General features: G+C 41.7%; 1 protein-coding gene and 1 long non-coding RNA gene across 22 annotated transcripts in view; one reads left to right on the forward strand and one right to left on the reverse strand.

Annotated features, from left to right (window-relative positions):
* The window catches only part of LOC143264198 (uncharacterized), a 5,940-nt gene extending 5,681 nt beyond the window's left edge, over positions 1-259 (reverse strand). Inside the window, exon 1 of the long non-coding RNA XR_013037742.1 lies at positions 120-259. This is a non-coding gene — a long non-coding RNA (uncharacterized LOC143264198). The remainder of the gene's footprint in view (positions 1-119) is intronic.
* Positions 1-13,376, forward strand: part of l(2)gl (LLGL domain-containing protein l(2)gl) — a 16,133-nt gene that overhangs the window by 1,159 nt on the left and 1,598 nt on the right. Inside the window, exons 1-16 of one of the 21 annotated variants that reach the window (XR_013037731.1) lie at positions 582-1,018; positions 5,075-5,172; positions 6,120-6,210; positions 7,123-7,364; positions 7,576-7,714; positions 8,385-8,599; positions 8,667-8,955; positions 9,028-9,784; positions 9,910-10,066; positions 10,190-10,335; positions 10,428-10,944; positions 11,074-11,354; positions 11,692-11,827; positions 12,069-12,238; positions 12,723-12,784; positions 13,088-13,170. Coding sequence is in view for 18 of the 21 variants with exons in the window: in XM_076530145.1 (XP_076386260.1) it covers positions 935-1,018; positions 5,075-5,172; positions 6,120-6,210; positions 7,123-7,364; positions 7,576-7,714; positions 8,385-8,599; positions 8,667-8,955; positions 9,028-9,784; positions 9,910-10,066; positions 10,190-10,335; positions 10,428-10,944; positions 11,074-11,354; positions 11,692-11,827; positions 12,069-12,238; positions 13,088-13,170 (3,405 nt within the window). In the remaining 3 variants the exon portion in view is untranslated. The other 20 variants (XM_076530150.1, XM_076530145.1, XM_012297782.2 and 17 more) reach the window with 20 other exon arrangements.

Raw genomic sequence — 13,376 nt, forward strand, 5'->3', positions numbered from 1 at the left:
GTTATGTCGCTGACCATCACAGTGAATTTCTAATTACATAGCAAGGTCTTTGGTCGATCGTGTGGCGATCGAAGGGGTTCATGCGTGCCGGTGAATGACTATTCTAGAGGAAAAATTACCTTCAAATTCTGATCCCGTTCACACAGCAGATGCGTTGTTTCCTGTCATCACATCGAACATTAAGAATACAGTAGCTCGAAAATATATGTTTAGCTTTTATACTTTACAACGAGAGAAACGAAAGGTTAGGACTCTCACACGTGCTATTCGTTTGAACATGTATACAGAAAAACGGACGTAAACGAGCATATGTATTTTACGTACGAAAACGAAAGTGGGTAGATTTGTCGACAGTGTTCGAACGAACAAAAAAGTAGTACATACGTAAAAGCGCTGCACGCTAAAATTAGTCCGATCGTTTTGAATTTATTGCATTTTCTTTAAATAAGAAACCTTTAAATATGTCTCTCATATTTTCGGACCAACAAAAATGAATATATATATATTTATTTTTTTATTTTAAACGCGCATCTTTAAAAATTGGTAGGAACCGTAATCGGTTGAGTATTCGTATCTCAAGCATGTACTTAGTCCGATGTTTTCAGTTCTAAAAGACCAAACCAATCAGGAGTAAGAATTCGAACAACGACCGAACGTGAGCGAACTTTCACGAACACTATCGGTATCGAACGACGGCGAGTATTTGTTCGTGCTTAGTCGCGGCTGTTCGCTTGATCCGTGAACACGTAAAACATTGCGTCGCGTCGCGTTGTGTCGTGTCTTGTCGGGAAGCTCGAGTGACTTCGGGAGGTCCACGGCAGCGCCATCAGTCGTTCTTCTTTGGTATTAATGCTCTGTTGGGCGACGGTGTCCGTCCGCCACAACCGTTTTTAATGGACGTGTCGCACCGCTCGAAGAAACAACGCCGACAGAGATGTTGAAGTTTATCAGAGGGAAGGGCCAACAACCTACGGCCGAACGACAGAAACTACAAAAGGATCTTTTTGCTTTTCGAAAGGTAAGATGCAATTTTTATTCGTCCACATCCGACCGGCTAAACGAGCCGATACTTTCCTTCGTTTGTTTGCTTTTACGGAAACCTATTTTTCCGGACTGCACGATCATGGAATAGATCACATTCAGGTTTATTCGAAGATAATGTTATCGCGTTTAGTATTTAAACGATATAGTCGTTATTGGCGTTTCTAACGTAAATGGAACAACTCGGGCGAAATCGCGAAAAAAGTATTCTTCTATCTTCTTTTATAGATTGCAAAGAAAAGCGAAAGTGAGAATCAGAAGAAACAAGTTTTCATTTATGTCTAACAAGTATAGGTAGTTCCGGCAGTTTGGTGCTTTCCGTTTATTTGGTAAATTTGATTTTTATTCTCTTTCTTTCCGTGATTTCTTTAGCAAGCTACCATGTATGCATTTATTATTAAGAAAATATTCACAAAATAAATATAACAATCACGCTTGAAACAAACGAACGCGATAAAGAAAAACATCAGAGAGAGTTACTTTTACGATATTCCGTCGATCATAAATGTTTATTTTAATTTACACGTTCGTTATTTATTAATCGACAACAAGCTGGCAATTGAAAGTTTATTCTGTTACTACCTTAGATAATAATCTGCTACTTGGTGATATCACGATGTTGACACGCCATGCGTTTTACCGAACACTACGTCTCTTTACGCGTACTCGTCTCGATTCCTTTACAGATAAATCTCGTCTTAGAAAAATGTTAAAAAGACACTGTATATCGTGTTTCAAGGAGATATATTTTACATGGATTTTCAAGACACGCAACATCGTGCCGAATTAATTGGTAATGGAATTTCTAACGGAAAACTATAGAAATTCATTGTTAATATTAGTTTGTCGTTGTAAGTAGACGCTATTGACACAAACATAGTCACAAACGACTATGTATATATCATAGTATGTTATGGTTCTTCGAGTTGTGAACCAATTTAGGAATCGATTTATCAAATATTTCGCAAGCTTTTGAACACCAGTGAGAAGATTGCACCGTCGATTCATCGATCGAAAGTAGCGCGGAGGTAATTTCATAGAGAAATGTTAAGATTCTAAAATCGGTTTGGTAAAAAACACGACATAGCGTGTTTTAAGAATGAACGACGCGGTATCAACAGGTCGATACCCGATCGTAATCGATACCGAAAGTCTAGAATACGATGGTTGGCCGAGACGCGATGCAGAGTCAGGATTATTGCGGTTGAACGGCGCGGTGGCGTTTCTTTAGCGGTTATGTCTGTTCGGCTGGTTGTCATCGTCACCGACCATCGCGCGAAACCTTATCGTGGCTTAATTCACCGCTTGATGAATCGTAAGTTTTGACGACACGGATTGCGAAAACATTCGCGTACGAATCGGGTCGTGGCCGATATCGATCGAAGCAACACAGATTTTTCTTCGACTACACGAAGAAACGCGAATCCCGTCGGTGAACTCTCGCTGTATGGCCTTCGTCGGGGCTATAGTTAGTTCAGATTTAGATAGTTCAGTTTAGATAGTTCAAATCTTGATCGATAGCGAGCGCGTCGTAACTCCCGAATTTCAAAGTTTCTACGTTGAAAAGTTGAAAAGTTGGTTAATCGAGAAATTTGGAAATGTGACATTTTGAAATTGTTCAACTTGAAAATTACAACGCGGAGGAAAATAATATCGACAAACAAGAGTTCACAAAGAAGGGTATATGTCGGGACTACCGGGGAAATGATGGATACGAGATCAGAAAATGTTAACGTTTCGTTAACGATAAGCGTGCGTTACTTCCACTCGGTTAGAAAATGGAATAAGAAATGTAGGTTAATCTATGTGTTAGGCAATTACAAGAAGTAGCGTGTTGTGCACGTTAAGATGTACGAGTTGGAAAGAAAAAGTAGAAAGCCCCTCCAGTGTGTGGAGGGCGCCTGTTGCCTTAATTGAAGCGGTCACGTTCATGTAAACAGCGATGCGGTATTTCTATCGTGGTTTTCAACCGATTTAGGAAAAAAAATCCCACCGAAACGGGGAACGAGCGAATAACATTTGATTAGTGTCATTAGAAGGGGAAGATGCGCGGAGTATTTATCAAAGAAAATTAATCGAAGAACGTTGGTTGTAACGATACCAATTCGATCATTCCATAGAATTAACCACGGAAATCTTTTCTACGATTTCTATTTAATAAAAATTCTCTCGATAAGTATAGAAACATAAAATTCGTAGAAAAGCGCTATCGCTTTTCAGTGCAAATAGAAATCCGATAAGACGCCTAGCCGTTTTGCGTTCTCTTAAATACACGCGTTAAGAATATACCGTTAGATTTGTTCGACGCTGTATATACTTACACGTACTAGCGCAAGCGGATTATTCGGAAACTTTGATTACGAATTAATATCGAGAAGATTATATAAAAGTAATCTCGTACTAAACGAGCGAAAGAAATTCTCGTAATACTCGGAAAATTCTAGAAAAGTATGCACAGTGGTAGCATAAAATATTCACGTCGAAGAAACGTCGCAGCGGGTTATCGATCGAGTGGCAGTTTTTAACGTTTCCGTGTCTGAAAAAGAGAAAGAATCGTCTAAAATTGTGGAAATTCTTAATTGACATTTAAACTTGTACGTAAAAGAAAAATATATCGATATTTGCGTGTCTATTACCGATAACTGTAATGCGAATTGTAACTTTCTTCTTTCGCTCTTGCTTTTCGTTATTGGCGTACCTCGATTCGAACCCTTATCTGTCGTACCGACCGGCATCCGTCTTTCTAATACCGTGCTAGACACGTGCGCTACGTCGATATTATATATCTTCCGTTTCGGATATATCGATTCGGATAGACTCGTTTCGCTTACCGTGGATGATTCCGAAAACCAACGACATTTTAGCGTGACATTATTTTTTCCGAAAAAATGAAACCTTGTTGCGGGAAATTGAATCGCGTACGATGTACGATGTACGAGTATTATGTAGAATGCTCGATAATGTTAAAAGTTGTAAGTACCTGTTTCGATCGTATCGGATTCGTAGTTACGAAACCGAAGAGAATCATCGGTTTCAAGGTTCCGATATTACGCTAGGCTTAACGTTAAGCGAAGAATATAATATTTTCTATAGTTTTTCTATAGTTTAAATTTCTCCGTGTTAGAGAGTAACGGATCATAACGAATATACATATGACAGATATACATGGAGTGTGTCGTGCTTCGTATTGCAATAAACGAATAAACGAAGTAATAAAAGGAAAAAATAAAATATCGCGTCGGTTCGTACGAGATCGTCGGACGGGTGCTCTCGTAGGACGTTACGAGTCAAAATTACAAATACGATCTCGTCGGAGGACGTTAATCGATAAAACCGCTCGATTAACGGGGACTGACAAAATCTGACTCATCGATGACTAATCGGGGTCCGGCTTTCGCTTAAAACTGTTCCAACTCGGTCGAGGCAGAAGTTACGCCGAGAAAGTCGGAAGCGGTTGTCGCGCGTAATTACCGTTAATTGCATCGAAAACGAGCCGCGGAAAGGGAAGATGAAATTTGCTCCGTGTTCTATTTAATCGCAACTCCGCTATTCGATATACGTTTCCTGTTTTTCCCTTACCACCGAACCTTTCCAAATAAAATAACGACGATACAATATTATTAATAATTATCGCCTATCGGCATAGATATAAGATATAATCGGCATAGAGTTTCGCGTATAAATAATTTGTCCATCATTTGGCGACAGGGCAGCGTGCGCTATCGCAGAATCGAGACGTTGGTTAGATGTTAGTAGAGAGAAGAGTGTCATTGTACGCGGCGTTTTTTTTTTCAACGATCGCAAATATACGAGAAATAACGATGAAACGTTACGGTTGTACAGCTGGTTTCGTTAAAAGCTCCCGTGTCTCACCGCGTTAACAACGTCCGTTAAACGTTTCTCGATCATCTAACCAAGATAACGCTATTAGTTATCCTAGGATTTAGCGGAAAGTGCAGCACGGGTAAAATAGTATTATAACTACCGTGGCTAATAGTTGAGCTAACAAGAATGGTTGGCTGTTTCGTTGCAGACGGTGCAGCATGGCTTCCCAAACAAACCAACAGCTCTAGCATGGGATCCAAGCTTGCGACTGATGATCATTGGCACGGCGTCCGGAGCCATCAAGGTGTATCCTTTTGCTCCGTCTTTTCACGGAAAATTTTCGGGCTTTTTTCATTTTCGCCACGAGATCGAAGCATGGCGCGAACGGAAAACGAGATCGCTTTCGCAGTTAATTTTAGATCGGAGATATTCGATATTTCGCGATACCCAAGTCTATTCTTCTCGCGTCGAGGGTCAGACGGTAGATTTCATCGAAGAAAACTGATTCTTCTCGTACGTTATGTAGGACAGTCTGTTATAGAGCGAATCGAAATATATCGAAATATATACCTCTCGTATGGCGATGAAGAAAAACGTTAGTTTAATCGATTAAACGCGCGTATGTCCGTCTAATTTTCCAGGAAACGCGAACCACTGGTTCCTCGTTTTCTTCGAATTTCTTCTCCCGTATTTTCCTGACGATCCTTCGGCTACTCTCGGACTAGACGACGTAAGGCGAATTAACCGAACGAAATCGTCGAAATTCTCGATATTGGAACACGATAACAGAGAATTTGTCGCTGAGATTACCGTTGTATGGTTCGTTTATTTCTATTCGAGTAACGCGATCGCGGATGTTCCAAGCGAGACAGATAATAAATAAGTTTAATCGATATTGCGTGTAAACTTTGTTTGTACTCGATACTAATAAGATAGATAGATAGCGAGCTTGTAAAGTACTTTTTACCTCTGTACGATGCGTTTCGATCAGAAACTATTCGTTGCACGATGTTGTAGTAAAGCGATAATGCAGTTATCGTGTTTCTATAATACTCGAAGGAAGCTCGTTTAGAACCTTTTAAATCCGGCACGACAAAGAGAAGCAATTGTCGTGAAAAAACCGTGAAAATTTCATGACGATTCGTTCTCCGTTGAACTTATTAAGTAAAACGAGAACGTTCGCGTTCTTTTTGCAAAACAACACTACATTCGTACTTTCGCGTTCCTCCGTTTTCCTTAACCGACTCGCACAGATTTGGCAGGCCGGGTGTCGAATTCTATGGACAACACACCATCGAGAGCGGGGAACACGCTGTCACGAAGATCGTCGCGCTGCCTAACGAGGTAAGTTCTATATTACATCGTGAATTCTCGATCCCTTAATATTCGCGTAACGTTAGTTTAAGTAAAGTCCCAAGGAAGGAGAATGCTCGAGATTTGTCAGTCGCTTCGTGGATTGTAGCTTTTCATGGTACAGATCGTAACGACGACAGGGTCGGAGCGCGGCAAGTGCAACGCGATACCACGGCCCACGAGCCCCACCGGTCTTCGCTGTTCTACGCTCTTCCTTGCGTAACCGCGTGTGCGCGACCCGCGACGCTCTTTCGCATTTTGCACCGATCGCTTACGTCTGGGAACAGATGTTAACATTGAAAAATCGAACTTTCGGAAAAGTTTTCGAAAAGCAACAGGTTCGAAAGAAACGGGGAGTTTCGATACTATCTATTCCTGTTCTTTTCGAATTCAACGATACTCGAAATCTTTCGACGAACGATACGAATAGGCGTGGCACACCGTTCATTCTTAAAACGAAACGAATTAAAACGCTTACCTTGGCTCTGTACGAGCTATGAATTCTCGTTATCGCGATCATTTTTCATACGATCCTAAACCCGATAAGATAACGTACTTGTACAATTATAATCTTCCTCCGACTCTATCGAATCTCTTTTTTCTTCTCTTTCCTTCTTTCTTTTGCTTCTTTCTTTTCATACCTGTGTAATCGCCGCGATTACCTACGATAAACTTGCTAGGACCGCTACAGGTGCATACGTACATGTATGGGACAGCAGGCGAAGAAATGAGCAATCACGGTATAAGTTGGAGAAACGAACGATTCGATATTTAGTAAATCGACGTTTATTTCGACTACTATACCTGTGTACATATATTTTCCCAAATACACATTTCCCAAATTGATCCTCAAATCGATTCCCAAGTCCTATTTTTCGATTGTTATATGTTTGAACGTAACAGGGTCGCGTGGTGTCGTTGTGCGATGACAATTCTCTTCACCTGTGGGAGATCAACGAGAGTTCGGTGGTCGAAACGAAATCGCTTTCGTTGGAAGGAAAACTGAAGAAAATTTCGGCGATGTGTCTCGAGTCAAGCGGCGAACATCTGCTTCTGGGAACGGAAGGAGGCAATATTTACCTGCTGAATTTGAAAACGTTCTTGGTGCCAGACAATATCATCTACCAGGATGTCGTAATGCAAAAGTGAGAACATTTTCTATTTCCTACGATCCACTAGCACGATAGATCGGTAATCGTTTTCAGTATCCGAAGTTATCGAGGTACCGATCTCGATAAATATTTATTTGGAATTCTGGCTATAAATTTGTAATTTTCGCCACGATAATTTCTCTAATCTAACCTGTCTTCGAGTCTGCCATTCGTAGATTTACGTGTTATCGATGTTCTATGACAGTGTACCAGATGATTACAAGAAGAATCCAGGTGCGGTCGAGGCAATAGCGGAACAACCGGGTCATCCGGACAATATTCTGATAGGTTACAATCGTGGCTTGATGGTTCTATGGAACAAAGCGACTCCTGGCGCTCAACAGGTGAGTCTTCGCGTTTTATTCGTTCGTATCCGCCCAACTCACGGATTGCTTATGCCCAACTACGTATACAGAAAACTATAAGTGTGCCAAATGTAATAACACGCTTACAGAACAGTACAAAACACACGCTCGCTTCAGTTACATTTACGTGGTTTTACGCCCTTAATCCATCGGTACACGATACTATGCTCGATACAATTCGTTTTTTCTTTTTTTCTATATTCGTTGTTCGTTAGACTACGTTCGATAAAGCTACGACGACACGATAACCAGACTCCAGAGTTTATTCGACGGTACTTGCCCGATTATTTTACTATCGAATACGATTACACTCGCCTCGAGATGTCGACTAGTAAGAGAATCGAGGAACGTTTTTACTGCTGACATTGTAGTTAGACACGATGCTGATTAGATATTTCGTTCGAATTAGTAGAGCCTGATATCCTGTTCGAAAGGCATATCGAAAGGCATATCGAAAGGCATATCGAAAGGCATATCGGAAGGCTAGCAAATAACAATGTTAACTGTCGGACGATCAGAAGGAATCGGAGTTCGAAATGGTTTGCGTGCCGATGGGTTAACAACGTACTTTACTCCTGGAGTTGGTATACAGTTCTCGTTCTGATTGTCGTTTGTGTCTTTGGTGGTTTTGGCGAACGTGTACGTGCAGCTGATGGGTTTGTTTTCGCGTGCGCAGACATTCGTCTCCACGCAGCAGTTGGAATCTGTCCATTGGGTCTCCGAGACCCGTTTCGTTTCCTCGCACAACGACGGATCGTACGCGTTTTGGAGTCCAGGAAGCGATGCTATGCTGGAATCGACCACTCCCTATGGACCGTTCCCGTGCAAAGCCGTTACCAAGATCCTAGTCTATCCAACTGCCGAGTAAGTAACACCGTTTATTACCCGATCGAACCTCGTTATAACGATTCGATCACCATTCGATCCATAGGCACGGGGAACTTGTTTTATTTTCGGGTGGAATGCAACGTGCCAGTTACGGTGATCGTCACACGATCACCGTCATGACAAAGGAGAAACACGTGGTCTTTGATTTCACCTCGAAAGTGATCGATTTCTTCACCGTGTTCCCGAAGCAACAGGACGATAAAGAGACTCCCGACGATGGCCCGGAAGCGCTCATAGTCTTGGCCGAAGAAGAAGTGGTAGCCATCGATTTAATTAATCCTGAATGGAAGATGATGGCCTTACCTTACTTGGTGTCTCTCCACGCTAGCGCGGTAAATAAATCTACTACGCGTACTCTTACGGTATTTTCAATTATTTCACGATATGCTACGATTATTTTCTAGGTGACCTGTTCGCAACACGTCCCGAACGTGCCCGAAGAATTATGGGACAGTATCGTGGCCGCTGGAAAAGCACAGACCGAGCATTTATATTCGGACAGAGCATGGCCTATAGACGGCGGTATCATTCTTAACCAGAAATCGGCCAACGAGAAACCGAAAGGAAGAGAATTGTTGCTTACCGGCCACGAGGATGGAACCGTCAGATTCTGGAACGCGTCCGACGTAGCTTTGACGCCTCTCTATAAATATAATTCATCTATACTGTTCACCGGCGAACACTTGGACGTTCTCGAACAACCACCGGAGGACGACGAGAACGAATGGCCGCCGTTTAGAAAAGTCGGAACGTTCGATCCGTACTCGGATGATCCGCGACTCGCCGTCAAAAAGGTTTTACTTTGTCCTCTTTCCTCGACGTTGGTGGTTGCTGGCACGGCTGGTCACGTGATCACAGCTACCGTATCCTCCGAGCCAGCTAACAAAGAAATCAAGGCTGTTACGATGAACATTGTAAACGATCGTGATGGATTCGTGTGGAAAGGTCACGATCATCTGCCAGTAAGAACGACCAGCATATCTTTCGCGGTCGGTTTCCAACCACAAAGTCTTCTTCAATTATATCCACCGGCTGCGGTCACCGCGTTGGCTATACACAGTGAATGGGGATTACTGGCTGCTGGCACGGCCCACGGTTTGGCAGTTTTCGATTACACGAGAGCGAAGGCTGTTAACGTTAAGTGCACGCTCAATCCAAACGGTATTTCCACTCGTTACTTTACTTCTTATCCGCTGTTCGAACAACTCGTTACCGTATTTTTCTCTTTTCCTTTCTTCCCCGCTATTTTTTCGCTATTTTTTTATATCCTACGATATATCCTACAGATCTTTCTGGAGCGGGTGATACGCCTATTTCTAGACGAAAATCGTTTAAGAAGTCGTTGAGAGAGTCTTTTAGAAGATTAAGGAAAGGGAGATCGCAGCGTAGAGCGACGACTGCTGGTAGTCCGACGAGAAATCCTACGGAAAAGAAGAAAGATGTGTGAGTATTTTTTATCCAGCTTTCTCGAAAAAATTAACTCGTTCGTCGTACATTTACGCCCTAATTTATTACTCTACCGTATAATCTACCGTAAAATTTTTCGTTTTAATAATTATTCGAAAGTTCCAGTGTCGCGTCTTCACCGATCGGCGATCTCTCGCCGATAGAGTTGAAACCTGTAGAAAGACAAGTCGAAGCGAGACCAGTAGACGACGCATTGGGCTCGATGGTTCGATGTTTATATTTTGCTAGGAGTTATATCATAAGCAGTAAGCGTTCTATCACGGATTACGAACACGAAACTGTCTTTTACCGATATATGTTCCGGTACGTTAACGTTCGCTTCGTGTTTCTTTTACAGTGCAAAATACAACCCCTACACTTTGGGCGGGTACCAATAACGGTACGGTCTATGTATTCACCTTAGCGATTCCCGCCGGTGTTAGAAGAACGGAGGAGGATGTAAATTGTACATTAGGAAAAGAGATTCAATTAAAGCACAGAGCGCCGGTGATCGCTATAACGATTCTCGATGGATCTAGCGTTCCGCTACCGGAGCCGTTCGAAGCCGAAAAAGGTGTGAGTCCTGGTCCCGACATGGCATCTCCTCACAGAGTCGTGATCGCTAGCGAGGAACAATTCAAAATCTTCAATCTTCCGTCGTTGAAACCTTATTGTAAATACAAGCTTACCGCGCACGAGGGTTCGCGTGTAAGGAAAACAGGTTTTGCAAAATTCTCCTGTCCAGTTGAACCTGCCGGCACGCATGAAGAAACTTGTTTATTATGCCTGACCAATCTCGGAGATTGTTTACTGCTCAGTATTCCAGAATTGAGAAGGCAGCTCAACGCAGCGGCCATTAAACGAGAAGATATCAAGTAAGTTGCTTGTTCGATTCGGTATCCAATCGTGTAACTTTCCGAAATTTCGTGTTTCCATCGGAGAGGAGAGAGAGTTCCCGCTCTTACAGCCCCTCGTTCGTCTTCAGTATTGTCGTTTCTTTCTAGCGGAATTTCCTCGCTAACCTTTACGAAAGCTGGTGAAGCTTTGTACCTGCACTCCAGTTCGGAACTTCAACGAATTTCATTGTCGACCAGTAAAGTAACGAAAGCGAATTGCGCTCTCAATTTACCGCCAAATGCTAGATCGTACCCGGAAGCTGACAGCGAAGAGACGCAAGAGCAAGGGATCGTCGAAGGAGCGGCTGAAACGGAAGGAGAGACGGCGCAAGGAAGTCAACCGACCACGGTACAGAGGACGATCGTAGAAAACGGTGTAGTCGGTTCCAGTGAGTATTATCCGTATACCTGCCGATAGTTTATCGATATCCGTATTTAACGCGTACCTATATCGTTCAACGAAATCTTAGGCCTTAGACGATTTACTGGAAACTTAGAACATTTGAACGCGTACCGTTACTAAATTTATATGTGGCTGCTTCGCATAAATATTCTTGTAACCCGTGTACATATTAAATGTTGCTTCGCTACAATCATTTGTCGTTCATTTAATAAAGCTTAGCAAGAGCTAAATTGTGTAATTTAACATTAGCCAATTAACGTCGTCGATAAATTCCGCAGTCTCCTTAACCTTTTAGTATTGGATCTTGAATACGTGTATTTTAGCCGACGGTGAAGAATCTCCGAAAGAACCTTCTTTGCAACCAGCTGCAAGCACCAACGATGTCAACGGAGAGGATGATCGTCAAGACTTGAGTTCTATAGGAGACATCACGATCGATAGCGTGAAGGATCACTTACTGTAAGTAGAACCGCATAGATCTCGGCTTCTTATTCTTTTATTTCGTCCGATTTATTTCGCTTCTTTCGAAAAAATCTATTCGCTACAAATTGAACCGCCGCTATAAAAGTAACGTATAAGCAGAACGCACGCTAATTCGACAGTCTAAAAGAATAGTCTTTTACCTTACTTTGTCAATTTATTTTTCTTCTAATTCTAATCGATGTGTTTCCTTTTTTATGTACTGGCCATTGCTTGGCAGTAACAGTTCACTTTTCAGAAATGCAACATCCTCCGAAGAACTTCATAGTCGTCTTGCAGGGCTTAAAATGGAAGTGACTTCTCGAACTTCTGAAATTTCTACACAGAATCAATCCTTAGTGGTAAAGACTACCACCGTTGTTTCGCAAACAACCAACACTACCACCGCCAGTAAGTAAATAATTGTAAATTATCTATCGCACGGATTTAAAGTTCGCTTCAAAGAAAAGGATAATTATCGCCTTCTCGTGCAAACTGTGCAAAATTATGCGCGACCCTGTTCTTGTTGGGTCTTGCAGGATGACTATGAAGTTCTTCGGAGGCTGATATATGCCCGAAAAGCGAACTATAACTGCCAAACTAAAACTAATTATTGCGCAGTTTCGCTCTATATACGATCACTTTTCATTCTACTATCCGTTGAAATTGTTCTTTTCCGACTTTCGTGCACACTATGGCCATTTCGAACCATTCTACTGCACAGAGGGTCGAAAATTTCGAATTTTCCAATTAAACAATTTCTTTTATATAGTCCGTTCCACGCATCCTCGTTAATAGAAATCGATATCTACCCAGACTGAATCGAAACAACGGACACGACCTACATTATCTTGGTATTTTGTATCGGAAGGCCATGATTGTCCTTTTCTTTCAGCAAATCTACTGCCAATGGAGAAGTTGAAACAAGCGAAACAAGCGAGACACAACAATTAAACAGTGAGTGAAATCGTTTCTAATTCCAAATCAGTGTGAATAATAATACCAAGGCAATCGATTATATTCGTGATTTTCTATTTTATTTTCCTATTTTATTTTTTAGGTTATATTCAGTCTCTTTCCACGTTACAAGATTGTAAATATTTCATTGTATATTTTATGTCGTCCATCTGCTTAAATTATATTGTGTTTGTCTGCCATTGGCTTCGTAATTTTTCTTCTTCTTCTTCTTCTTCTTCCCTTACATAGTTCATAGTACTCTTTAGTTATCGTTTTGTTTGTGTTGTTTTTGTTGTTGAGCAGGCACTACAGTAGAGAGAGAGATACGCAGCGGTACTGAGACTACAACGACACACGCTACCATCACTCTACCTCCAAACGTCGAGGTCAGCAAACGGCATTGAGTGCGATTGCGTTACTTGGTGTCGGATCTTGCCTCGATAATTAACCTTATACCGTTAACGCTTAGTATATTTGTATGCTATATATTTAATGTATGGTTAAAAGGTTTAGAGAAATTAATTATTCAGAATCCATGAATGCCCCTGTGTTAATAATGGAGTACCCTTATTTATATAAAATTTCTTGTGTA

This window comes from Megachile rotundata, chromosome 3 (assembly GCF_050947335.1).
Source record: "Megachile rotundata isolate GNS110a chromosome 3, iyMegRotu1, whole genome shotgun sequence".
NCBI classification, from domain to species: domain Eukaryota; kingdom Metazoa; phylum Arthropoda; class Insecta; order Hymenoptera; family Megachilidae; genus Megachile; species Megachile rotundata.